Source organism: Hyperolius riggenbachi, chromosome 5 (assembly GCF_040937935.1).
Source record: "Hyperolius riggenbachi isolate aHypRig1 chromosome 5, aHypRig1.pri, whole genome shotgun sequence".
In the NCBI taxonomy this organism is placed as follows: Eukaryota; Metazoa; Chordata; class Amphibia; order Anura; family Hyperoliidae; genus Hyperolius; species Hyperolius riggenbachi.
Window position 1 is genome coordinate 334603860 of NC_090650.1, and position 26506 is coordinate 334630365.

A 26506-nucleotide genomic window follows, 5' to 3' on the forward strand; every position below is an offset into this window, starting at 1 on the left:
ACTGGTAGACATGAACAAAACTAGACAGCAGCAACTGCCATTATTTACAGTATAACCATACTAACTAACAATATGATAGGCTAAAAGGTTGGGTTTTTTTTTATAGATATGCATATACACAGAGGGAGATACTGGTTGCTTTGCAGTTGGAAGCAGAAGCAGTAGTCCCCAGGCTCAACCGCATACAATTGGTACCAGGGAGTCGACCAGTGAAGCACCTGGATCCACCAAAGGTGCAGGAAAGCAATTCACAAAAAAAAAAAAAGAATACTGGGTCTGAACCTTGATTTTGCAATTATAGCTTTGGCTTTATTAGCACAATAGTAGCAGAAAGCACGACGTTTCGGCCTAACAGCCTTTATCAAGTGTTGCCAAATACAAACCACACTCACATATAAATCACATAGAAAAGTTAAAACACACCCTCAAGGGGGCGGGCACATACTTAATTAGGTAATTTGGCAAAGAGAGACATTAGCAATTAAATGGGCAGAACCACAAAAAGAATTTTAGACTAAAATCATCATTAAAGAGAACCTGAACTGAAAATTAAAAGTCAAAATAAACACATCATACTTACCTTCCATGTACTCTACTCATCAATCTCTTTCTTCTCTCCTGCATCCCATTTGTCCACTGTGATCAATGGAATTCTCTGTCCTCCATTTTGAAAATGGACATTACCCGATAACAGCTTCCTGGTCAGCACACTGTTAACCACTTGCCGACCAGGGCTTTTCTGAATGATCTGTGCTGCGTAGGTTCTCCAGCCCGCAGCACAGATCAGGTTTTAGCCAGGGCGATCAGACTTACCCCCTTTTTTCTCCACTAGGGGGATGTCCTGCTGGGGGGGTCTGATCGCCGCCGGCTCTCTGCACTTTGCGGGGGGGGGGGCTCTTTACAGCCCCCCTCCGCAGCGTTTTCAGCGCTCTGTCCCTCTCCCTCCCTCTCCCTTCCCCTCTGAGCTGCGCAGGACGGATATCCGTCCTGCGCATTGTAGGATAGGCTTCAGCCTATCAAATGACGGCGATCCCCGGCCAATCGGAGGCCGGGGATCGCCGATCTGCCTTAAGGCGCTGCTGCGCAGCAGCACCGTATGATGTAAACAGCGGGGATTTCTTCCCCGCGTGTTTACATTTTGCTGGCGAGCCGCGATCGGCGGCTCTCCGGCTGTTCACGAAGACAGCCTCCGTGAACGGACATGGAAAGGCCGCTCGAACGAGCGTCCGTTTCCACGGAAACTTGCAGACGATCAGTTTACGCCAATCGGCGTTAGCTGGTCGTCAAGAGGTTAAACTGTAATATCGCCCACTTGAGCCATAGGGGAGCATAGACATTACCTTGCGCATTCATTTGTAACTGACAGCTGCTGATATATAACTGACAGCAACTGGTATATTTCAGTTCTGACAAAATATTGTCAGAACTGGAAGGGATCACAGTAAGAAAATGATGATGAGCTTCTGAGAGGAACTGGTGGTGAGGTAACTATGTAATATTAATTTGCAGCTACATCATGTGTTTATCTTAGGTTTCCCTTCAGTCCATTTGGTGACAGTGTACTTAGCAGTTGGAAAATGATGTTCTTTCCCATAAAGCAACAAGGCTCTCAGACAGTAAACTGTCAGGACCTAGGTGCTGACATTACACTGTGGGAGGGGTCTCACCACAATATCAGCCATACAGATCCCCCTGATGATCTATGGGAGTAAAGATAATAATTTCTCATGGGAAAGGGGGTATCAGCTACTGATTGGGATGAGGTTCAATCCTTGGTTACAGTTCCTCTTTAAGTATGATAATGAAGCAATGTGTCAAACAATTTCCAATTGTTTATACAGCTTTGGAAAACCATCTGAGTTAGGAATGAATGGGAGAATGTCTTGGCTGATTGATATGTATTTGAACACCCTCCACGCTAAACCCTTTAGGGAATAAAAATTAGAATTGTTCTTGACTCATTGTATTACTCTGTTATGATGCCTCTGATTTGTTTTCTGAGAAAATAAATGCTCTGCAAATGAGCCCAGCATTACATAGTATTGCAGGTTAATGGTTTGTGTGTTCCTAGAATGGAAGCCATTAGCACAACAGAAATCAGTTATTAACCTCTCAGAAAGAATGTTACTTTCTGCAGGCTTTTTTTCAGGATACAGTAGCATCTATCAATAAAAATATTGCTGTATACCCAAAAGATTATAAAGTTCAACAAACTTGTGTTACAAATGTGTGTGTAAGGCCACCCACACAGTGTATTGTGTATGGCTATAACAGCACGAGCATTATGGGCACGGTGTAAATACCAGGGCTGTGAAGTCGGTAACAAAAATCATCCGACTCCTACTCTTAAGGTCCGTACACACGCCGGACTGCTGGCGACGACGGGTCCGTCGTCACCTCCCGCTGGGTGGGCGTTCCAGCGACAGTCCGGCGTGTGTACAGTCTGTCTGCAGACTGATACGGCTGTTTCTGAGTGATCCGCCCAGTCCGCCGACAGACTGTACACACGCCGGACTGTCGCTGGAACGCCCACCCAGCGGGAGGTGACGACGGACCCGTCGTTGCCTGCAGTCCGGCGTGTGTACGGACCTTTACTCCGACTCCTTAGTTTATGAAACCACCGACTCCTTCTCCAACTCTGAGTACCCAAAATGACTCTGACTCCTTAGTCTAATACTTACTAAGGCTGTGGATTTGGTACAAAAATCATCCGACTCTGACTCCTGACTCAAACTCCAGGTACTCAAAATTGCTCCGACTTCTCGACTCCGACTCCACAGCCCTGGTAAATGCCAAGCTACAGTGCCCATTATACAGTATGTGAATTCACAATAATGGTAGACTATTTTGTGATGCAACAGTAGACCTAATAGTTCCTTTAGTTGAGTTAGGCTGCTTAGCAGAGCAGGATCATCCACAAGGCAACCTAGGCACATGCCTGGGGCCCACTGGGTGTCAAGGGGCCCAAATGCTAGTTGCTCTGGCACATCTCCCACTTCAATTTACCAGAAGGATTAAAAAGGGTAGCCAAAGTTACTTCCTTGCCTAGGGCCCCATTTAATCTGAATGATTATCTGCTGCTTGTTACAGTAACATATGAGAGTCTTTGTAGCAATATGTTAGACCAAAGCTTTTTTGATACCATTGCCCTAAATCGAGCCCTCAGTTTCATCTGTGTTGTTGCTTTATGGAGTATATAGTCTTGTAACTAACTGTCCCTCAGAGGGGCTCACCCTACCATAGTCATATGTCCATCGTAGTCTAGGGCCAATTAACTCATCTGTATGTTTTTGGGATATGGGAGGAAACAAGAGTACCCAGTGGAAACCCACACATACAAGCTGGAGAACATACAAATTCCATGCAGATAGTGCTCAGGCTGGGATTCGAACTGGGAACCCAGTGCTGCAAGGCGAGAGTGCTATCCACTACGCCACCATAAGTTGGATGTAATGCATTATGTTCTTCTTGGTTAAAGTCAACTGGTCCTCTCATCTGCTGATTATTATTATTTTTTTATTTATTTTTTTAATTTAAAAGTTAAAACATTTTTCATTAGATTTCAATTGTAGTATGTGATTGGTTGATGTTATATGTGACTTGGTTTGTCTACAAGCAGTAGCCTCCGTCCAGATTTTACTTATAAATTCATAGCTAAATTAAAACCCCACTTAGGCTTGGCTACAAAATAGCTCTCAGGGTTTGGCACCTGCGGTTGCAATGAAGTTAAGCAGTCACCAGAGAGGTACGTAGAGGGCACACCTCTTTTGTGCAGATTGGCCGCGCCTGGCTGAAGTTACGGGACCCGGTACCGAAGAGGCAGAAGACTGAGGACGGCAGCGTGGGAGCGATCCGTGCGCATGGGGCTGGAAGAAAGCCCCAGGTATGTAAAAAAATGTTATATTTGCTCAGCTCTGGTTTCCTTTAAAAGAAAATAAATATTGCAGCCTCCATATCCCTCTCACTTCAGTTGTCCTTTAAAGCTGATCTCCAGCCTAAATGTAAAAGCAGCCTTCCTGTAAAATAAATATATAGTTACCTGCACTGCCTTGTCCCTCAAAGCCGTCCCAAAGACCCTGAGTCAGGCGACTTCTAGAGCGCGGCCCCGCCTCCCCTCACTACCCGGAGAAACTGTGCCAGCTGTGTTTTTGGGGGAGACAGCACAGGATTCCTTAGGATTAGGAGGATGGGGAAGCCTCATTAGGATCTAGAGCAGGGGTCCCCAAACATTTTGGGTCGAGGGCCGGATCAACATACTTCAGACTGCTGGGGGGCCAGAGTATACATAAAATGACGTAGAAGTCTTTGTAGGCCAGACAGTTAAGCATACCCAGGTGACAACCTGCAGTCGACAGCAGTGTCACCTGATGTGGAATGTGATTGGAAACCAGCGAATCACTGCTTTCTGGCTTCCATGTGGATGGGTGGTGCCAGCACTGCTATTCTATATGTGGACCACCAATATTTAAAGATGTAGCTGACCTCACCTATAAGCAATACATTTTGTGTGTAGGGGGCCGGTAAAAAAAACCTCAGGGGGCCACATTCGGCCCGCGGGCCTTAGTTTGAGGACCACTGATCTAGAGGCTTCCCCCTCCTGATGTAAGTATCCTCCAGGGCTTTTTTTTTTTGTTGTTGTTTTTTTTTGCAGACTCTCTTTAACAAATTAAAGGCGGCCCACCCAAAACGTATAAACTGTTGTATAGCCATTTTCTGGCCACCAAGGAAATGCATCTGGGTTTTGTAAGGCAGGAAAAAAAGAGATTCCCTATAATTAGGATTTTCTAAAAAGGTTGTAGACCTTGTTGAGGTTGTTTAAATTTATGATGCCAAAGGTGTAAAATGGAGGTAATCACGTTCTTTATATTACGAGTTAAAGAGGTTGAAGGTTTTTTTTTTTAGTGAAGAGTAATGCCCTTGGGGTTTTTTGAGGTTTTAAATTAATCCTGCCTTAATGAAAATTGAGTGTAAAAAAAGAAAAAAAAGACGCTCTGCACCTTGATTTCTGCTGCCTACTTTTTGCCTTCTCAGTAACTGCTTTGTATGCTAGCTATGTCAGTGCGATGCGTAGGAGCATGGTAAAATCTGGTGCATCCCTTCTCTACCACTGTACACCGTAATCTAACATCTACTTGAAATAGGAAATATATATATATATAGTGCATTACTATGTAAACAAGAGCACTGCAATGTGGGGGTGGGGGTTGGGGGGCAGTGCTAAGGGAACCTGCCTCTCCTCCCCCATTAACAGCAGAGTGGCAGCAGCTTCTTACTATGAGGGGTTACAGATACTGGCTGCACTTCTTACTATGAGGGGGTTACAGATACTGGCTGCACTTCTTACTGTGAGGGGGTTAGAGATACTGGCTGCACTTCTTACTGTGAGGGGGTTAGAGATACTGGCTGCACTTCTTACTATGAGGGGGTTACATATACTGGCTGCACTTCTTACTATGAGGGGGGTTACAGATACTGGCTGCACTTCTTACTATGAGGGGTTACAGATACTGGCTGCACTTCTTACTATGAGGGGGTAACAGATACTGGCTGCACTTCTTACTATGAGGGGTTACAGATACTGGCTGCACTTCTTACTATGAGGGGGTTACATATACTGGCTGCACTTCTTACTATAAGGGGGTTACAGATACTGGCTGCACTTCTTACTATGAGGGGGTTACAGATACTGGCTGCACTTCTTACTATGAGGGGGTTACAGATACTGGCTGCACTTCTTACTATGAGGGGGTAACAGATACTGGCTGCACTTCTTACTATGAGGGGGTTACAGATACTGGCTGCACTTCTTACAATGAAGGGGTTACAGATACTGGCTGCACTTCTTACTGTGAGGGGGTAACAGATACTGGCTGCACTTCTTACTATGAGGGGGTAACAGATACTGGCTGCACTTCTTACTATGAGGGGTTACAGATACTGGCTGCACTTCTTACTATGAGGGGTTACAGATACTGGCTGCACTTCTTACTATGAGGGGTTACAGATACTGGCTGCACTTCTTACTATGAGAGGGTTACAGATACTGGCTGCACTTCTTACTATGAGGGGGTAACAGATACTGGCTGCACTTCTTTCTGTGAGGGGATTACAGATACTGGCTGCACTTCTTACTGTGAGGGGGTTACAGATACTGGCTGCACTTCTTACTGTGAGAGGGTTACAGATACTGGCTGCACTTCTTACTATGAGGGGTTACAGATACTGGCTGCACTTCTTACTATGAGGGGGTTACAGATACTGGCTGCACTTCTTACTATGAGGGGGTAACAGATACTGGCTGCACTTCTTACTATGAGGGGTAACAGATACTGGCTGCACTTCTTACTATGAGGGGGTAACAGATAGTGGCTGCACTTCTTACTATGAGGGGGTTACAGATACTGGCTGCACTTCTTACTATGAGGGGGTAACAGATACTGGCTGCACTTCTTACTATGCGGGGGTAACAGATACTGGCTGCACTTCTTACTATGAGGGGTTAAATATACTGGCTGCACTTTTTACTATGAGGGGGTTACAGATACTGGCTGCACTTCTTACAATGAAGGGGTTACAGATACTGGCTGCACTTCTTACTGTGAGGGGGTAACAGATACTGGCTGCACTTCTTACTATGAGGGGGTTACAGATACTGGCTGCACTTCTTACTGTGAGGGGGTTACAGATACTGGCTGCACTTCTTACTATGAGGGATTACATATACTGGCTGCACTTCTTACTATGAGGGGGTTACAGATACTGGCTGCACTTCTTACTATGAGGGGATAACAGATACTGGCTGCACTTCTTACTATGAGGGGTTACAGATACTGGCTGCACTTTTTACGGTGGGGGAATAGGTATTGGCCACAATTGTTAGTAAGGGATGGGGGGAACTTATACTAGCCTTACTTCTTACTAAGGGAAGGAGAGGGCAGGGGCAAACCCAGGATTTTCAAGGGGGGGGATTCCTGAAAGGTCTCCCTCAGCCATGCACAATACTGTATAATAATATGGTAGGACTTCATGCTGGGTGCACATAATGCAATTTCCCATCCGACCGACAACGAGATCGATCGATCGATCAAGGACAGCCAAGGACAGCCTACATTGCTAATGAAGGGGAAAGTGAAGCATTTACACAGCAGGGGCACAGGGTTGTGCTCATACTTGGCTATGTGCTCTGTTAAAGGAGTACTATCGATTGAAACGACTTTTTTTTTTTAATACTCTATATTAGTGTACACATTACTACTAGTGCTAAGGGCACTTTATTTATTCACCCAGGTCTCTCTCTCACTATCACTGCTTAAAAATTCATTTCTCACACAGCTCATAGTAGTTTGGGTCACCCTGAGCTGCTTGGTTACTCTGTCACACAGCTCACAAATATATTTCACTGTGTCACTCACAGCATGCAGCAGACATGAGGAGAAATAGGCTGATCTGTAACTAAATGAGCTGTAATATTGCTGGAATATAACTAGCTATTGTGTTTACACTCAGACTGCTTGCCTGGCTGTCTGCTTGAGGCATTCACTCCAGGCTGCATCCACTTTACAAGCTGCTGAGAGGGGCAGACCACTGTCTACAATTAGCATTATTAGTATCTTTATCAGTCAAGAGAAGCAAAGATAATAAACACACATTGCTAGAATCTTTAACCCCTTACCACCATATCAACAAGATTCTTTCAGCAAGGTGATAATTAATAAACTGAGGAGTTGATAGCAACTCCCCCGTGCAGAGACATGGTCTAGCCCTCTGGGAGCCGTCAGTATTAGATACATTTTGTATCCAACACTGACGCCAAAACTGACGGAGGATTTTACAGCTGAGAGGAACAGCTGTGTGAGGAATCAAATTGCTCCTAGTACTTGCCCTAATGTGTGCTATAACATACAGCATTTAAAAATTAATGCATACATCGATAGTATTCCTTTAAGTTCCCCAGAGCTGCTCCATGCTCTGTACACACGCTGCTGCTCTATGCTCTGTACACACACTGCTGCTCCATGCTTTGTACACACACTGCTGCTCCATGCTTTGTACACACACTGCAGCTCCATGCTCTGTACACAAGCTGCTGTTCCATGCTCTGTACACACACTGCTGCTCCATGCTCTGTACACACACTGCTGCTCCATGCTTTGTACACACACTGCTGCTCCATGCTTTGTACACACACTGCAGCTCCATGCTCTGTACACAAGCTGCTGCTCCATGCTCTGTACACACGCTGCTGCTCCATGCTCTGTACACAAGCTTCTGCTCCATGCTCTGTACACAAGCTTCTGCTCCGTGCTCTGTACACAAGCTGCTGCTCCATGCTCTGTATGCACACTGCTGCTCCATGCTCTGTATGCACACTGCTGCTCCATGCTCTGTACACACGCTGCTCCATGCTCTGTACAGATGCTGCTACTCGATCCAAAGTCAACTGTAGCAGGGAAAGAAAGGGGGCAGTGCTGTGAGCTGCAGGATGCCTGCAGATATTCTGGTGTTTCAACTTGTTCCTGTCCCCAGACACTACACCGCCCCTGGTCTGAGGGGGGATTCTGGGCAGCTGTAATTCCCCCCCTCCCCCACGTTTGCCTATGGAGGGGGCATTTTTTTCTAGTTATTCCCCTGTATGGAACAATTGTATATGTTGTATTTAGGTGTACATAAAGAGACTCCGTAACAAAAATTGCATCCTGTTTTTTATCATCCTACAAGTTCCAAAAGCTATTCTATTGTGTTTTTGCTTACTGCAGCACTTTCTGCTATCACAGTCTCTGTAATAAATCAATGTATCTTTCCCCTGTCAGACTTGTCGGCCTGTGTCTGGAAGGCTGCCAAGTTCTTCAGTGTTGTGGTTCTGCTATGAACTCCCCCTTCCAGGCCCCTCTATGCACACTGCCTGTGTATTATTTAGATTAGGGCAGCTTCTCTCTGCTCTCTTATCTTTTACAAGCTGGATAAATCGTCCTCTGAGCTGGCTGGGCTTTCACATACTGAGGAAATTCAGACAAGGGCAAAGCTGTTTGCAGGAAGAAAAGAGCAGCCTGAAACTTCAGTGCATGAGAGATGCAGGGGGAAAGAAACACACAATGATCTCTTGAGATTCAAAAGGTAAGCTGTATACAGCCTGCTTGTGTATGAATGTATTTTCTATGTGTGGACATACTGTACATCAACCTACTTCCTGTTTTGGTGGCCATTTTGTTTGTTTATAAACAAACTTTTTAAAATTGTTTTTAACCACTTTTAATGCGGCGGGAAGCGGCGAAATTGTGACAGAGGGTAATAGGAGATGTCCCCTAACGCACTGGTATGTTTACTTTTGTGTGATTTTAACAATACAGATTCTCTTTAAGTGTTTTACGGTTTTAGTCTTAGTGCGCCTTTACCAATATTGTGATGGGGCCAAGTAAAAGCTGCCTCTGTACTGCAGGTAATATGACCACATTGTTAAAATTGGATTTTTTTTTTACTGCAGAATACTCACTTTCCAACTAAATGATGATATATTAACTCTGGTTACTAAGCTGTTAGCATATGTAGATCTGTGCTGGAATGGGTCTTTATAGAGGCTTCATTTATTGATGGTTTGCCAACAGGCATATATTTCTGTATCAGAATTATGGCATCAATTTAAGTTGTAAACTGACATTACAATTAAATGCACAGCCCCTCTTGTATGTTTTCTTTTATTTTTCAGATCGGAACCTTCACTGAAATATACTGAAATATTTTGAGAGCTAACATATTTTTGCACTTAAGCAATTTCTCACGCAAAGAACAGCATATTAACAGCCAAGCAGCTGTTTTCATTAATCCAGAGCAATTTGATGTTCCAGACTTTAATTAAGTCCCCTCTTTTGAAAAGTATAGGGGTTCTTGAGAAGATTGATGTTATTCTAAGCATATCCCACAGAGCAATGTAATAATGATTAAAATCCAGAAATGCAAAGAGTAAAACGGCACAAAGCTTGTCCGACATATAGCATATTGCGCCTTATCCTACTTCCTAACTACTCAGTTTTATAGAACAATGCAAATCCTCCTCAGGGAGGATTCTCATTGGTCAAGTCTGTGGACCAATGGGGAGGTCTAGCTGGAGCTTCATAGATGCTTTGTGGGGGGCTGCCTGTATTCCAGAGCAATGGAATACCATCTATGAGCAATTTACATTTGAAATGGTTGGTGGTGCTGCAGGGCAATGGGTCGGCTCAGAGCGTATTATTTTTAATTCATTTTATCATTCTCTGGGCGCCTTTTTATCCCGTTGTTCATTTATGGACGGCCAATTTGAGTTGCCTATAATTCTCCGGTCTGCTTTATTTCTGGACACAATTGGATTGATTCATATCAGGACATTACACAGTTAGCAGAACTTATATATCCATATACGGTAACTCTGCATGCTATTGGTTTTGGACAGTTTATGTGCTTGTGCTGTGAGGACTACAGCCTCACTTCACTTGGCAGACAGCCATTTGGCCTTTTGTACAGGGGGTATGGGTTTACATGTAGTTATGTGGCGCATTTTTTTCAATAATTCAATAAATAATGATCTTTTGATATAAACACATGCACCCAAGAGCCAATTCATTTGCATATCTTTCCGTTGCCATGGCGCATGTGAACTTATGGTTTTAGAACACAATGTATTTATGGTTAAGATTCTGATACACTGTTTACTAGCCCATTTGAGCAGTGTCCCACTACCCAAAGTGGTTTTCCTGATATTGTGAAAATATATATCTCATTTATACAATAAATCTTAAATATATTTTTCCTTTTGCATTTCCAAACTGTTAATAGAGAATAACTTGATTTCCCACCTGTAGTCATACGCTAAGTCACTGCATTGCTCAGAACAAGCTCTGTCAGTAACTGCAGGCAGCTCTGCTGAGGTGATACTTATGCACTGTTAACATTACAACAATCCAATACAGCATTACAATTCACAGTCTAAAGCTAGCCATACATCTAACGATCCTGATTCCATCGACAAAGCGATCGATTTTATTAAGGAATCGGCTTCATTATGGTTGATCGAAAGTTGACAGTGAGCCACACACTACAAATGATATCCTATGCGATTCACCTTCACATTCGATCTGACCAATGTTGTGTCTCCATGCTCTGAATGAAAAAAAAGTCAATCGAATGACGTGAGCAGTAGCCGATTCCTGTGCGATTGACTGATATCTTGAATCCTGCTCGATCAACTAAGCTGGTCGATTCAACATGAAATCAGCCCCTTTTCATCGATTGGGAATTCCGGAACACCCTTGATTCATTCTTGATTCTATAAAATGATCGAATCAAATGGTTGATCATACAGCCAAATCGCTAGATGTATGGCTACCTTGAGTCTGTCTTGTGCTACTAAAGAACAGTTTTAATCATCATTTGTTACAGCTGGCAAGCACAGTAAACGTATGGTTACTGACATCTGATGAACGTCTTAAAGAGAAACGCTGACCAAGAATTGAACTTTATCCCAATCAGTAGCTGATACCCCCTTTTACATGAGAAATCTATTCCTTTTCACAAACAGACCATCAGGAAACGCTGTATGACTGATATTGTGGTGAAACCCCTCCCACAAAGAAACTCTGAGTGCCGTGGTACTCCTGGCAGTTTCCTGTCTGTGAACCTTGTTGCATTGTGGGAAATAGCTGTTTACAGCTATTTCCAACTGCCAAAAAAGCATGCAGCAGCTACATCACTTGCCAACAGTAAAAATTTCACCATGAAATAAATCTCAGAATGTAAATCGGGGATTTAAAAGATTTTACAATGGGCAAACACTGACTAAATAATTTATACATAATGATTGTATAAAAATGAAGCACTTTTTTATTACATTATTTTCACTGGAGTTCGACCGAGCATCCTCCAGTGTCAATGGCTGCATACGCTGCATATGGAATAAGTGATCAGGCAGATTTGCTTTGCTCAAACAAATACTATTGTTTTCTCTGCGTCATCGCGTTCTTCCGCCGTAGTAGTCAGCGTGCATGTCTGTGCTATACTGATTCTCTGGTAGTCACTAGACGCAGGTCCCTGAAGGCTCTCAGATCTTGCCAGTCTTCACCTGTCTGTGCCCAGCATACGATTATGTGTTATGACATGCCTTTCTCTATTTTGTATCAACACTTTTTGGATGTGTTTTGCTGAAAGAACGAAATCCATACTAGATGCATTATATGAGGTTTTGAGCACCTGAACAGCTAGCAATCTGCAGGTTCTCATGGCACTTTATTCTATTGTAGTAGAAGTACAGCCAGACAGATCAGATTATTTTACTGTCCCTCTGTTTACTTTTAACCTAGGAAAATGTGTCTGTTCAGTTTTATAAGCATAAATCAGAATATTAGCTGCATATTAAAATTGAAAGGTGTATCTGAACTCTGGTGACTTTTTAACCACTTGAGGACCAGAGGTTTATACCCTCCTAGTGAAAGGCGATTTTGTACAATGCGGCACTTCACAACTTTTTCAGTTTAAGACTATTATTTTAAACAAAAAATGTAAGTTTTTTTTATCTTCCCCCTCCCCCTCCTTCTACTGGCTTTGGCTCTACACTATACTAAACATATCTAGACCTATAGCTATGGCAGGGATTAGATTGTGAGCCCATCTGAGGGACAGTTAAATGACAAGGGTGTCCTCTGTACAGCAAGATTGCAGTGCTATATACCGTACACATTTTTATTCAATTATTATGAAAACACAGCCTGCCAGCACCGATCGCGGGCTGGCAGGCTGATCGCTGCGGCCGTCTGTTTGCAATGATGGGAGCGCACACTTGTGCAAGCATGAGCTCCCGTCTAACCTCGCTCCACCAATCGGCGTTAGGCGGTTGCAGAGTGGTAGAAACAAAATGAATTATGTTTTCTGCACACACATAACTTTACTTAGGAAGGGATCACAGCATTTTGCCATAATGTGAAATTGCATGCTTAATTTCTGCACTTCCAAAAAGCATCTGCGCAGCGTTGAGAAAGGATACATCTGCGCAGCGTTTCTGTGCAGCGTTGAGAAAGGATTTAACCTGCACTACTTTTCTGCAAAAGCATGCAATTCCTCATTGAAAATATTAGCTGCTGTAGAAAAAAAACACATCCGTTAAAGTGCACGAAAAACTCATGTATCGTGCAGCAAAATGCTTGTGGGGAATTGTGTGCGGCTGCTGCAGACACAATGTCCCTTGCTATATGTGACATTACATTTATCTGCTAGTTTCATATCCACTCACTTACTGTCCCCTTGGCAATTCTCCCAAATAATCTTCTGGGGACCATGCAGAGGCTGAATTAACCCATTACTGTGAGAAGCGGCAGAATAACTTTCTTGAATAACTTGAATTCAGATGCCATTCAGGCTCAAAGCACACAAGCAATGTATGGGCCTGTGTTATGGTACAAATGGTTAAGCAATGGATTTGCAGTAATTGGTGAGTTACCGTACATTGCAATGATTATTCTTGCAAGAACTGGACACAAGCTGTGCTATCATTAGAGATCAGTTACCTGCTCTGCCTGGTTTACTATGCTTAGTTTACCCTCAGGATCACACATCTCTAAACTGACAGTTTGTGTTAGTGGCCTAAACTTAATTATGCATTCTTAATCTCCACCCAGAGGGGACATCTAAATCGAATTATACTCGCTAGTAATATAATCCAATTCCACATTTTACCCAGCAACATTAATAGTTAATGATACATTCTGTTACATATTTGTTTATGCTCTTTTGGATTGCAGTTCAAAACTTTGTAACTGACGCGTTTACTTAAAGGGAACCAAACTGAGAAGGATATGGATTTTTCCTTTTAAAATAATACCAGTTGCCTGACTCTCCTGCTGATCCTGTGTCTCGGCCACATACAGACATCAGACCATAGTCTTTGGAAAATGAAAGATCACAGACCAATCTTACCACCCTTCCTGTAGTATAAGAGCCATACTCTACACAGTCTTTTCTATGGAGCTGAACTCCCCATCTGAAAAAAATCTTTGCAAGATGCTGCACACACAGATCCTGTACAGACACAAAAGATCAGTATCTGCAAAAGATCTGTTCCTGCCAAAAATCCATTCCTGCAAATTGCAATGATAGTCTATGAGATCTGCAGATCATCATACACACATGATTTAACTGACATTCATCTGCAGATCCGCAGATCTGAAAATCCATCCTGGTGGATCTGATCTGCAGATGAATGTCAGTTAAATCATGTGTGTATGATGATCTGCAGATCTCATAGACTATCATTGCAATTTGCAGGAATGGATTTCTGGCAGGAACAGATCTTTTGCAGATACTGATCTTTTGTGTCTGTACAGGATCTGTGTGTTCAGCATCTTGCAAAGATTTTTTTCTGATGGGGAATTCAGCTCCATAGAAAAGACTGTGTAGAGTATGGCTCTTATACTACAGGAAGGGTGGTAAGATTGGTCTGTGATCTTTCATTTTCCAAAGACTATGGTCTGATGTCTGTATGTGGCCTAATACTTTTAGCCACAGCCCCTCAACAAGCATGCAGATCAGGTGCTCTGACTGAAGTCAGACTGGATTAGCTGCATGCTTGTTTCAGATCTGTGATTCAGCTACTACTGCAGTGAAAGAGACCAGCAGGACTGCCAGGCAACTGGTAATATTTAAAAGGAAACATCCATATCCCTCTCAGTTTAGGTTCCCTTTAAATGTAATAATATTGTATTGAAGTATTTAATTGGAGAGATACCTAGTAGTGATTACACTCTACTTTCAAATGTATTTTGTTAGTGGATGAATGTAAAAGTATACATCTGGGGCATAAAACACATGCAGTAAATGCTGTTATCGAGAAACTCCATTAACCAGAACTCTCAAACAACCAGAAATCATTCTGACCTTTGAGGACTCACTAAGCTATTTTTACAGCAAGTTACACATTAATAAAAACGTGTTACATTCAGTTTTTTTTTAGCTGTCTTAATTTATTTTTAATTACTGTAGTTGAACATGAGTTCAGTATAGCACAGTGGGGTTGATGCACTAAACTGCGGTGATATTGCTCTGCGCAGATAGCGCATGGCAATGTTACTGCTACTACTAGCAGCGTGTACTGTGAGTGATGACATTAGCGTGACTCTTGTTACTCGAGTAATGCAAACATTGCTACGGTAATGCGTGTGACTAACGAGCGTTTCCTTAGCAATGTTCACGCTACTGGAGCACCAGGGATCGGGCTAATAGTGTAAAGAGAGAAAGAGGAACCGCGCCAATGTTTATCATCTAAATAACGCAGCTGAGCGAAAACAATGTCCAGTGTTCAAGCAATAATGTAATTGAATCAGCTCAAGTCGCAAGTAGGTATGTGATACAATTCCACTGTGCTTCACATCTGAGGTATCAGGCCAATAAAAGTGAGTCCCAGCACCCAAAAGGAACCAGCCAATAACCACCCATGTTATAAGGTTGTGTACATAGCATGAGGCTCCCAGTGGTCACAGAACTGTTCCAGTCTTTAACTGCGTAAAGTCGTCCTCCAGATAGCATCAGTGTAAGATTGATGATATATCATAAAATGATTAAAACAGCAGTACTAAGTGTAGACTGCTTTATTGAGGATAAATGAACAATAAAATCACAAAAGACATAAAAAGAGTACCCACATATGGGTCCAAAGTTATGGGTACCCAGAATAAAATAGCGCGTATACTGGCCAGTCCACATTTATTTTTGATTGAGCCAGATAGAGTATTACATTTTTACGCATCCCATATGAGAAAACTTTTATTCAGAAATGTTCTGCTTAAGAATGTTTATGTGAAAATAGGTATTTAACTTTCTGCCCCTTTGCAGGCTATAGCTTGTTCAGTTTTGACAGTTGACAAACCTATCCCACATGCTGCGTTGTGGATGTTTGTGTAAGCTGGCATTTCTGTGAATCTCACATTGTCAATTTTGACGTATACATGGAGGTAACACAATGGAAATATCTGCGGGGAGTGCAAGGCTAACTGTTAGTCATTTCATGACAAGCAGCCTTGATGTCTATACACATAAACCTTAGCCTGATTTATTTCATGTGATGGCTGGAGAAGGTTACAGTGTTCCCAATGTAAAGGATTGTAAAGGGACTTAAAGGACCACTATCACGGAAAAAGTAGGCAGTTCAAATCTGACAAAACCGACAGGTTTTGGGCCAGTCCATCTCTTCATGGGGGATTCTGAGGGTTTTCTTTGTTTTTCGACAGCATTTCCTGAACAGCAGTTTGCTTAAAGATACCAGCCGGCCTCCCTACTCACTTGCACACTATTTTGTCAGTTAGAATTTGCAACTGCTGTTCAGGAAATGCTGTTGAAAACAAATAAAACCCTGAGAATACCCCATTAAGAGATGGACTGGCCCAAAACCTGTCGTTTCTGTCAGATTTTAACTGCCTACCTTTTCCTTGATAGTGGTCCTTTAAGCAAGCATTCCATATAGAATAATGAAATGAATACAGTGTATATGATTGAGATGTCAATGTGCTTAGCATTCTTTTTCAAAGTTTTTCCTTTATTTAAATGACCAATAAACCTTAACTAGAACCATAAGCTGGTATTGCCCTTTCCTGACCTCTGCCACCACCAAACTTCTCATCCATGCCCTCATAATTTCCCGCCTCGACTACTGAAATGCTCTTCTGTCTGGTCTCCCTATGACCCGAATAGCCCCACTGCAGTCCATCATGGATGTGGCAGCCAGAATTATCCACTCCTCCCATCACTCCACCAGGGCGGCTCCCCTCTGTGAATCCCTCCACTGGTTTCCTATCCAGTCCAGAATCAGATTCAATATATTGTGTCTGACCTACAAATCTGTCCACAAAACCTGTCCAACCTACATTTCTGATCTTACTCAGAGATAGACAGAGGCGCCAGGCTATGTACCGGACCGCATTGGTGATATGCTTCTATTTATTGCCTGAGGAAGTGGGATATACCCGCGAAACGCGTTGCACCTTGTTCGGAGTATGTAAGTAAACTGATTTTTGCTTAAAACAGCAATTTTTGTGTCTGTTTTGGAGGGGTAAGTCCACCGCTACCTACTTCATTTTATCCATTTTAAAGAAATATTGTTTTTACCCAGTTGGCGCCTCTGTACTACTATTGCAGTTGTTTCCACCCCTGGTGGAGGGGAATTCTTCTTTTTTCCCGATCTACAGAGAGCGACTTCTTAATCCTGAGTGGGGACAGGTCTAATCTCCTCACCTGCCTTCATAGTGGTTACCTGGACGGTAACCCTTGTTTGTGAGTATAACCTACCTATACTTAACTTCCATACCCAATTTACAGTACATACTACACTATACTGGGCTCTCGGCGTCTTCCCTTATAATTAGAGATACACACCTAGCCACTCACTCCGCTCTTCCAATGAACTTCGCCTGACCGCCCCCGCATCACCCAGTCCCATGTACGCCTCCAGGACTTCTCAAGATCCGCTCCAACACTATGGAACTCCCTACCTCCACCCATTAGGGCAGCCCCCTCCTTCAATACCTTCAAGAAGGCCCTCTAAACTCCCCTTTTCACTCTGGCCTACCACCCCTCACAAGTGCTCCAAACCCACAGCTGAACTCTGGTCCCCTACCTTTCATGTCCCTACCTCTCCCTCTGGCTTGTAAGCCTTTGGGCAGGGCCCTCCTCCTTTTGTGTCCTACCTCCATTACTGTAAACCCATGCTATGCATTTGAGTGAACCTAACTTGCCTATGGTAATCTCCATGCTCCATCCTGTGACTGACTAAGCATTACCTTGTACTCATACTGTGCTGTGTGATCTGGTTTTCTTGTATTCCTGTATTGTCATATTGCTGTATGTCACCCCTAAATATTGTCTGTAACCTAAATTAATGTCCAGCGCTGCGTAATATGTTGGCGCTTTATAAATACAATAAATAAATAAAAATCTATCAGACAGTGACGGTATTCAGATGCATACACATGGGTCAGGACAGTTTGTCAAGCAATTTGCAGCCTAACAGTGGGATGACTGATTTTTATATACTAGACATCAGATGGAATTAAGCATCTGGACATACTGGGATATGTGTAAAGCATGTGACTGTATTAGAGACTCTGTTTTTACTCCTAACAACCAAAGAGGTTCTTGCTTTTATGCTGCACAGCAGATTTTAAAAAAATCCCACAGGCTAGTTAGTTTACAAGTCACATATGAGTGGCAGAGCCCCTTTTCAACTCCGGAGGCACCTCATCGTGGTGAAAGGGTCTAGCATGGAATGCCTTTGTATGCAAACCATTTTGGAAGTGAACATCCTCTAATAGTGCAACTAATTGCACATTTCTGCAAATAAAGCAACTAAATTTCATGCAAGTTTTTTTTATGTTTTTATCATTACTAGAGTAGTACGGACGGATGTGTCGTCCTTTCTCAAGTGGTAGAAGGTTGTAGAAAGGAAGACACATCTGTCTGAAACAGCATCAGTTCATTGTCCTTCTGCTATGTACACAGACATTTGTGAAAGATACAGAAGCGCCAACAGGATAAGATATACTAAAACAATATAAAATGGAGGGTACTGGTGGACTTACCTCCCTTAAAGAGAACCTGTACTGAGTAAAAATATTTAAAATAAACACATGAGGTAACTTCAAATAAACATTACATAGTTACCTTGCCATCAGTTCCTCTCAGAAGCTCACCATTTTCTTGTGATAATAATCCCTTCCAGTTCTGACAATATTTTGTCAGATCTGAAATATAGCAGTTGCTGTCAGTAAAATATCAGTTGCTGTCAGTTATAGCTGAGAGGAAAACGGATGTACCAGGTAATGTCCATGTTTCCCTATGGCTCAAGTGGGCAATGTTACAGTTTAACTGTGTGCTGACCAGAAAGCTGTTATGGGTAATGGCCATTTTCAAAATGGAGGACGGAAAATTCACTTGATCACAGTGAACAAACAGGGCGCGGGACAGGAGAAAGACACTGAGGAGTAGACTACATGGAAGGTAAGTATGACTTATGTATGCTTATTTTGACTTTTTATTTTCAGTTCAGGTTTTCTTTAAGAAGACGAAGCAGTAGTGTATCATACAGTAAACATTTATTTTTCAACAATTTTGCAAAGTTTTTGGAGTAAGAATAAATGTTTACTTTTTACGTTACACTACTGTTGTGTCTTCTTTGGGGTAGGTAAGTCCACCAGTACCCTCCATTTTATATTGTTTTTAATATATTTTATCCTGTTGGCGCCTCTGTATCTTTGCCAAGTATCTATGTATCCACCCGGTGGATGGGTGAGATCACCCTCTTTTCCTGTCTACGGAGAGCAACTTCTTAACCTGAGTGAGGACAGGTTGATTTCCCCTCATGCGCAATTAATGGTTGCCTGACTCGGCGACCCAATTTTGTGAGTATAACATTGTATTTTGGAAAAGTTCTATTTTCACCATTAGTAATACACTATTGGGGCTCTCGATAGTCCTTTTTTGTTTTTCTATATGTGCACAGACATGCTTGTTTGTATTTGTCTCTGCTTTCTGCAGCTTGAGCTATATTTATTACTGCTGAGCTATATTTATTACTGCTGAGCCATATTTGTTACTACTGAGCTATATTTACTATGTTCTTTAGTTGACCATACTGCTGTTTATTCTCTGATGGGTGTGAATAAAATGAAAATGTCAGTGCTGCTCTTTGCAAGTGTTTCTACAGATTGGGTCTGCAAGTGTCTCATAGACTGAGCCCACTGCACAGAGGTCATTATCTGGAAGTGTACTATCTTCTCATGTGCCATTATTGATTTTAATTCATGTTTTTAATCAAGTTTGACAGACATTAATTGCCCCATCATATCCGATTCATTCACTTTCATTAGATTTTGTCAATTGAATGTGACTGAACATGCTGGAAAATCTCTGTGAAGGGGGGCTGGAGTGGTGGGGGGGTCAATGACCACATAAGTGTTGCATTGCAACGAGTGGTACAATGATGGCAGTTCAATTGCTGCTCAGTAGATTTCTACAGAAGTCTGTTGAAATTGAGTAGACAACTGGAGGAGCTACAGCAGGAAAAACATCTTTTATGAGGTAAGTATGGATACTTTGTTTCTAGGTTTTAACTTATTTAACCTATAAACATGCAACTTACTTGTCAAAGAAGGCAACTGATTAATTTTGTCTGGCAAGTCATTGGATTGGTTCACAGACTTTAACCTACTAAATATGTTAGGTACGTCCTGTATATATTTAGGTTTGCTTTAAAGCCAGGCAATAACACTATGAGACATTATTAGGCTAGGTTCACAATGGGATGTCACGTTGTGGAGTGACGTTAGACACACAGCAGGTCTAAGACACAACGCTTGGTCGCAGGATGCGGGAGGATGCATTTCTGATTATAGCAACTCTGCCCCACTGCTGAGACTTCATGGCACGTGTGCAAACATCACAACGTTGGCAATTATTACATTCAACCGACTGCATGCTCTACTTTTATCTAACTCAGCATGTTACTCCTCAACTAAACGTATGCACTGTGAATGGTGCATAGGTTTAAAATTGCAGTGTGACATTCTGTGTTAAATGCATCCATAATGTCCCACTGTGCACTTATACTTTAAGTATTAAGCCCAATCTACACGATACGATTCTTTGTACGATTCGATTACGATTCTATTTACGATTCAATTAAATCCAACATGTCCGATCCTGATTCGATTCGATTCAATTCGATTTGCAATTGCAAAACAATGGCAAATCAAAATAAATCGAATCGAATCCCGATCGGACATGTCGTATTTAATCAGATCGTAAATAGAATCGTAATCGAATCGTACAAAGAATCGTATCGTGTAGATGGGGCTTTAGACTTCATGTTAAAAAAAAACAAAACAAAAAAAAATCAAACAACTAACAAAACTCTACAACACCCCTTGGGGATTCCTGATCGTTATGAGCTGGAAATATCGATCAGAAAAGCACTTTCTTTACTTGAGCAGTACTGGCAGGAGTGTGGCAGAGGTTGTGGGCAGGAACACTTGAGTGGCGGCTTCATAGCTTTGTACTGCTGATATAATCAATGGTGCACATTGGAAGGCCAGGCAAACAATCAACAAGAGGAAGATATTGACTGTTTACCTGATCTGCCATAAATATATTATATGCCTAGGTTTACAGAGAGGGCCTGTATACACTTCAATACTTGCAACTTGGGTTGCCTGGAGCAATCATTCATGTTTGTTTGAAGTGCCTTTGCGCAGTGTGTTCAGATGCTCACCCCAATGCCTGCTGCTCATTAGTGATCAGGCACACTTGAGAACCATACCCAATAGCCATAGTTATTCTCCCCTGCAGGCGGGCCCAGATTTACCTCACAGGAGCCTATAGGCACATATGTCCTGGCACCTTTGATTTCGCCCTCCACAAACCTACAAGCCCCCTCCAAACTGCACTGTAAGTGTGCTGGCTGGCCCAGATGTCACTTCTCCCTTACTTCCCTTGCCCGTCATAGGTAGCTACAGGTGCCCCCAAGTATTAGATAGCCAGAAGTACACTCAATATCAAGTAGCTAGAGGAACCACAGTATTACAGAGTAACTGTTAGGCATTAAATACAAAATACATTTTCTATTGCAGGGTGTTAGCATCCTTTTTAGTTATGTTACAAGGCAATTCAAATGTTTAAAATCAATCTTACTTTTTTCCTAATGGTTTTTTTCTCCTCATGCCCCCAGGCTCTATAAACGTACGCAGATGCAAAAGAGAAGTGACAAGGCACCCTGAATCAGCCTGATTGGCTGAAGCCTCTATCACTCACCTCTCTGCGCTGTGATTGGCCGCCTGGTCTCCCCTTCACCGCGGTGGTCGCAGCCGCTGTTAAGGCGCAGGGAGGGGGGCCAGAGGCTGTCTCCTGTCACTGTCCTCTGCCCCCCTCCTCCAGTAGCATGTCCGCTCCCTCTCCGCCCACCTGCCACCGCCACATTCCCCCTCTTCACCGCGCTGAAGAATGGGGAAGGTTAAAGGCGGCGCACACAGACTCGCCTAATAAAGGTTCCAGACGCTGCAGTTCCCCTCTATACTCCCTGCACTACCGCCGGCGGCAGTGCAGAAAATAGATGGGAACAGCAGCGCTTGGATCCATTATTAGGTGAGTCTGTGCCTGCTACATTTATCCTCCCCACTGTGCTCAGAATAATTGCAGATCTGGTCTTCAGACTGACACATGCCACATAGGAAATAAGGGGAAGTGGAACATCTGCCTTTCCTTTGTTATTTCTGCCCTGTTGTGCCCTGTCACGATCTTCTCTTGTAATCAGCAAACAGGTCATTGTGGTACACATGCAATTAGCAGGCGGTTCGCTCTTTTCTGTAGAAAAGGAAACCACTGTCACCTGCTTCTTTATCTAAAGCAATATGCATTTTAATTGATAATAGGCAAGAATGATACTTTGAATTCCAATGCCAGTGAAAATACCTTGTAGACATTTGTTAATAAAGTTATACAATCATTCTCAAGTTGTTCACATTTTTATAAATAATTGTACTGATGAATACAGGTGTGTTATTCCTCTCCAGGTACCATGTAATCTGCCAGCACCCAGTTTCTGCTATGTTCTTGCTCTGCGATATGAGGAGGGAAGTGATGGCATTAGACCAGAAGATGAAGTGTCAGATCTCTACCTGCCTCCGGTCATTAACAGTCTGGAAGAAATTTTGCAGGTAAGCTGCCAGTTCTGCATTTTACTCCACGTTATTAAATTATGGGGTTAGGCAATAAGAGTATAATGATGTTGCTTAGGGTCATATGATTTTCACCTGTGGCTTATCATTTACACTAAACTTCCCATTACCCCATGCACTGGAGTAGACCTTACACATCTATGACTGACACTGGATCTCTTTTACCAAAAAGTTCAAAGTGCACGTTTGCTGTAAATTTGTGATAGGTTTGCCCCGTATTGAATTCATTTCTGTCTCTTTTGTTGAACACTAGCATTATGCAACATGCACCAATCCCTGCATAATACTGGCAACTGTTGCTTGAAAGTGATGCTCAAAACATTCTTTTAACATGCAAATTTCCATTGAGTTGAAATGGAACCAATAAAACCAAATAGCTTTTCATCGATCACTTGACAGTTGTTTAATCAACAAACAGCTAGAGACTTTAAATGGCTGGATTTAGTCCTCTTCCTAGAGATCATCTGAAATTTGTTAGGAAAGTTTTTGTTCATCACTGTTGCCAGAGAAAGATGGAATGTGCAGGAGAATCCAGGTAGGTACATTTGCATTGGTTTACCATGCTTTATTTATTTATTTTTTAGATTTAAATGCATAAATCCACTTTAAAACACACCTTTCACTTTCTCATACATGGTGAGGTAAACTCATATTTGTAAGAGGATATTTTGATGTAGTTTCGCTGCACTTGAAATGCAACCACTTTCAGCCATTGCCGAGGTACAAGCATGTGCTGATAGGTAGAGTGGAGCTGGTTTACGTTCTCCTACTGGTTTTGGGCCACCATAAGCTATCTGGGTAATCTAATACTTGGTCCAAGTCCTACCTAAAAGAGACATACATGTAAAATGGACGCAGCCAAAAGATAGCTCAACCTTCCAACGCTGCTTGTCACAACTCTGGGTGGACACGTAATTCGGGCATCGGCCATTGCCAGCAGCCAAATTACCTCTTTTTATTTTCTAATTTAAGCTCCTGCAATCACCAGCGCCTAAATTAGTCACTGAGTGCCGCTATAGTTGTAATTCTCATTACGGCCTATGGTGGTACCCAAGTCATCGGCGTAGCTCTGCTCCGAAACTAGCTGTCTCGTGCATAGAGCCATATCAATCCATGCCATGCACCGATGGGCAGCAATCAACCTGAAATAGCTGTGTGCATGTGGGATTAGTCTGGCTATGTACTTATAGTAGGCAATAAATACATTTTGCACTCTAGCTGGTTGTGTATCTGGTTGCCAGAGGATGATTTGCATATTGAGCATTGTTGCATCATGGGAGATCTTTATTGCTCACATAAAGCTGAATAATTGCAAATACTTCCTGTGTTAAGAAAGGAATACCGGTATATATTCATTATGTTCAGGTGAAGAAACACTGTACACAACTACTCAGTTGAATATAATTGTTGAGAGCTTCATCCACCCATCTCAGCTTCATGGCAAGTCCCTGTATCCAGGCACTGACCGAGTGCTCTGGTGTTGGAAAGTGGTGCCAAGCTACATACAAATCTTATATTACAAATCGCACTACAATTTATTATGTGTAAGGAAACTCAAATTGAATATTCAACTCCTGCATTGTAAAAGTATTTAAATCTCAGCTCCACATCTGGAAACTCCTCCAGCCTGTCATTGATAAGGAGCTCCCAGCTATAAATAATGGATCCAAAACCAACAAGTGATTGGAAGTTCACATACAGTTACTGGTGGTAACTGTGAGAATGAGAATGGTGGTTATGCAAGCCACACAGTGCTGGGCCGAAATTACGCATTAGCGTAATTACGCATCGTAATTCACTACAAATGCACCGTAAGCGTTACGTGTAAGGTTACGGTATTACGCGTAATTAATTACGCGTAGACCGTAGGTTACGTTATTACGCATAACAAATTACGCGTAAGACAGTAAACTCCTATTGAAATTACACAGTCTGCCGTAATCGCGTAATATTACGCTCCCGTATAATATAAAAAAGCCGCCGACTTTAAGGGTTAATGGCAAAGCCCCCTTAAGTGCTAAGAGCCTCAAATTTGGAGAATATATTAAGAGATCAGAAGGAATAAGAGGAAAACATTTTTTTTTTCAAAAAGACCTTATAGTTTTTGAGAAAATCGATGTTAAAGTTTCAAAGGAAAAATATATACATTTAAAAACCCGCCGACTTTAACGGTTAATAGCAAAGCCTGCTTAAAATTTAGGAACACCAAATTCCCAGGGTATATTAAGGGGATCAGTGGGAATAAGAGGAAATTTTTTTTTCAAAAAGACCTTATAGTTTTTGAGAAAATCGATTTTTAAGTTTCAAGTTTTTTTTGCACAGGTAACAATAGTGTTTTATTTTCATAGATTCCCCCAAGTGGGAAGAGTTTTACTTACTTCGTTCTGAGTGTGGGAAATATAAAAAAAAAAACGACGTGGGGTCCCCCCTCCCAGACCTCTTTAACCCCTTGTCCCCCATGCAGGCTGGGATAGCCAGAATGCGGAGCACCGGCCGCGTGGGGCTCCGCACCCTGACTATACCAGCCCGCATGGTCCATGGATTGGGGGGTCTCGGAAGGGGAGGGGCAGCCAAGCTTTCCCCTCCCCCTCCGAGCCCTTGTCCAATCCAAGGACAAGGGGCTCTTCTCCACCTCCGATGGGCGGTGGAGGCCGCCATTTCCTGGGGGGGGGGTTCATGGTGGCATCTGGGAGTCCCCTTTAAAAAGGGGTCCCCCAGATGCCCACCCCCCCTCCCAGGAGAAATGAGTATAGGGGTACTTGTACCCCTTACCCATTTCCTTTAAGAGTTAAAAGTAAATAAACACACAAACACTTAGAAAAAGTATTTTAATTGAACAAAAAACATAACCACGAAAAAAGTCCTTTAATATTCTTAATTAACCATTAATACTTACCTGTCCCTTTAAAAGCCAGTTCCCACGCAATATCCTCGGAAATTGGCTAATCAGTTACAATGTAACAAAAGTTGTTACAATGTAACAACTTTGTTACTTTGTAACTCCACCGCACCCGACGTCACTCGCCGCTCACCCGCCGGCCGCCGCATACATAAGTCCCCGCCGGCTCCCGCCGTCCACTCCGCCCACACCTGTCACCCATATAGGTATATAGGTGACATGTGGGAGAGGCGGGGAGGGCAGCGAGAGCCGGCGGGACTTAGCGTCCTGCACGGACCACAGAGCTCTGAGCTATATAGCTCAGAGCTCTCTAAAGCATCTTTGTATTTGGGCTCCAAGGAGCCCCATTGGTCCTTAGCAGACCAATGGGGTTCCTTCAAATCAGAAGGAACCCCATTGGTCTGCTAAGGACCAATGGGGCTCCTTGGAGCCCAAATACAAAGATGCTTTAGAGAGCTCTGAGCTATATAGCTCAGAGCTCTGTGGTCCGTGCAGGACGCGAAGTCCCGCCGGCTCTCGCTGCCCTCCCCGCCTCTCCCACATGTCACCTATATACATGCTGGCACCCATGGGTGCCAGCATGTATATGGGTGACAGGTGTGGGCGGAGTGGACGGCGGGAGCCGGCGGGGACTTATGTATGCGGCGGCCGGCTGGTGAGCGGCGAGTGACGTCGGGTGCGGTGGAGTTACAAAGTAACAAAGTTGTTACATTGTAACAACTTTTGTTACATTGTAACTGATTAGCCAATTTCCGAGGATATTGCGTGGGAACTGGCTTTTAAAGGGACAGGTAAGTATTAATGGTTAATTAAGAATATTAAAGGACTTTTTTCGTGGTTATGTTTTTTGTTCAATTAAAATACTTTTTCT

The 26506-nt window shown here is 42.8% G+C and overlaps 1 protein-coding gene across 1 annotated transcript in view; it reads left to right on the plus strand.

Moving 5' to 3' along the window:
• The window catches only part of SPIDR (scaffold protein involved in DNA repair), a 651436-nt gene that overhangs the window by 558666 nt on the left and 66264 nt on the right, over positions 1–26506 (plus strand). The window contains exon 13 of the mRNA XM_068237354.1: positions 22572–22715. Coding sequence (XP_068093455.1) covers positions 22572–22715 — 144 coding nt within the window. The remainder of the gene's footprint in view (positions 1–22571; positions 22716–26506) is intronic.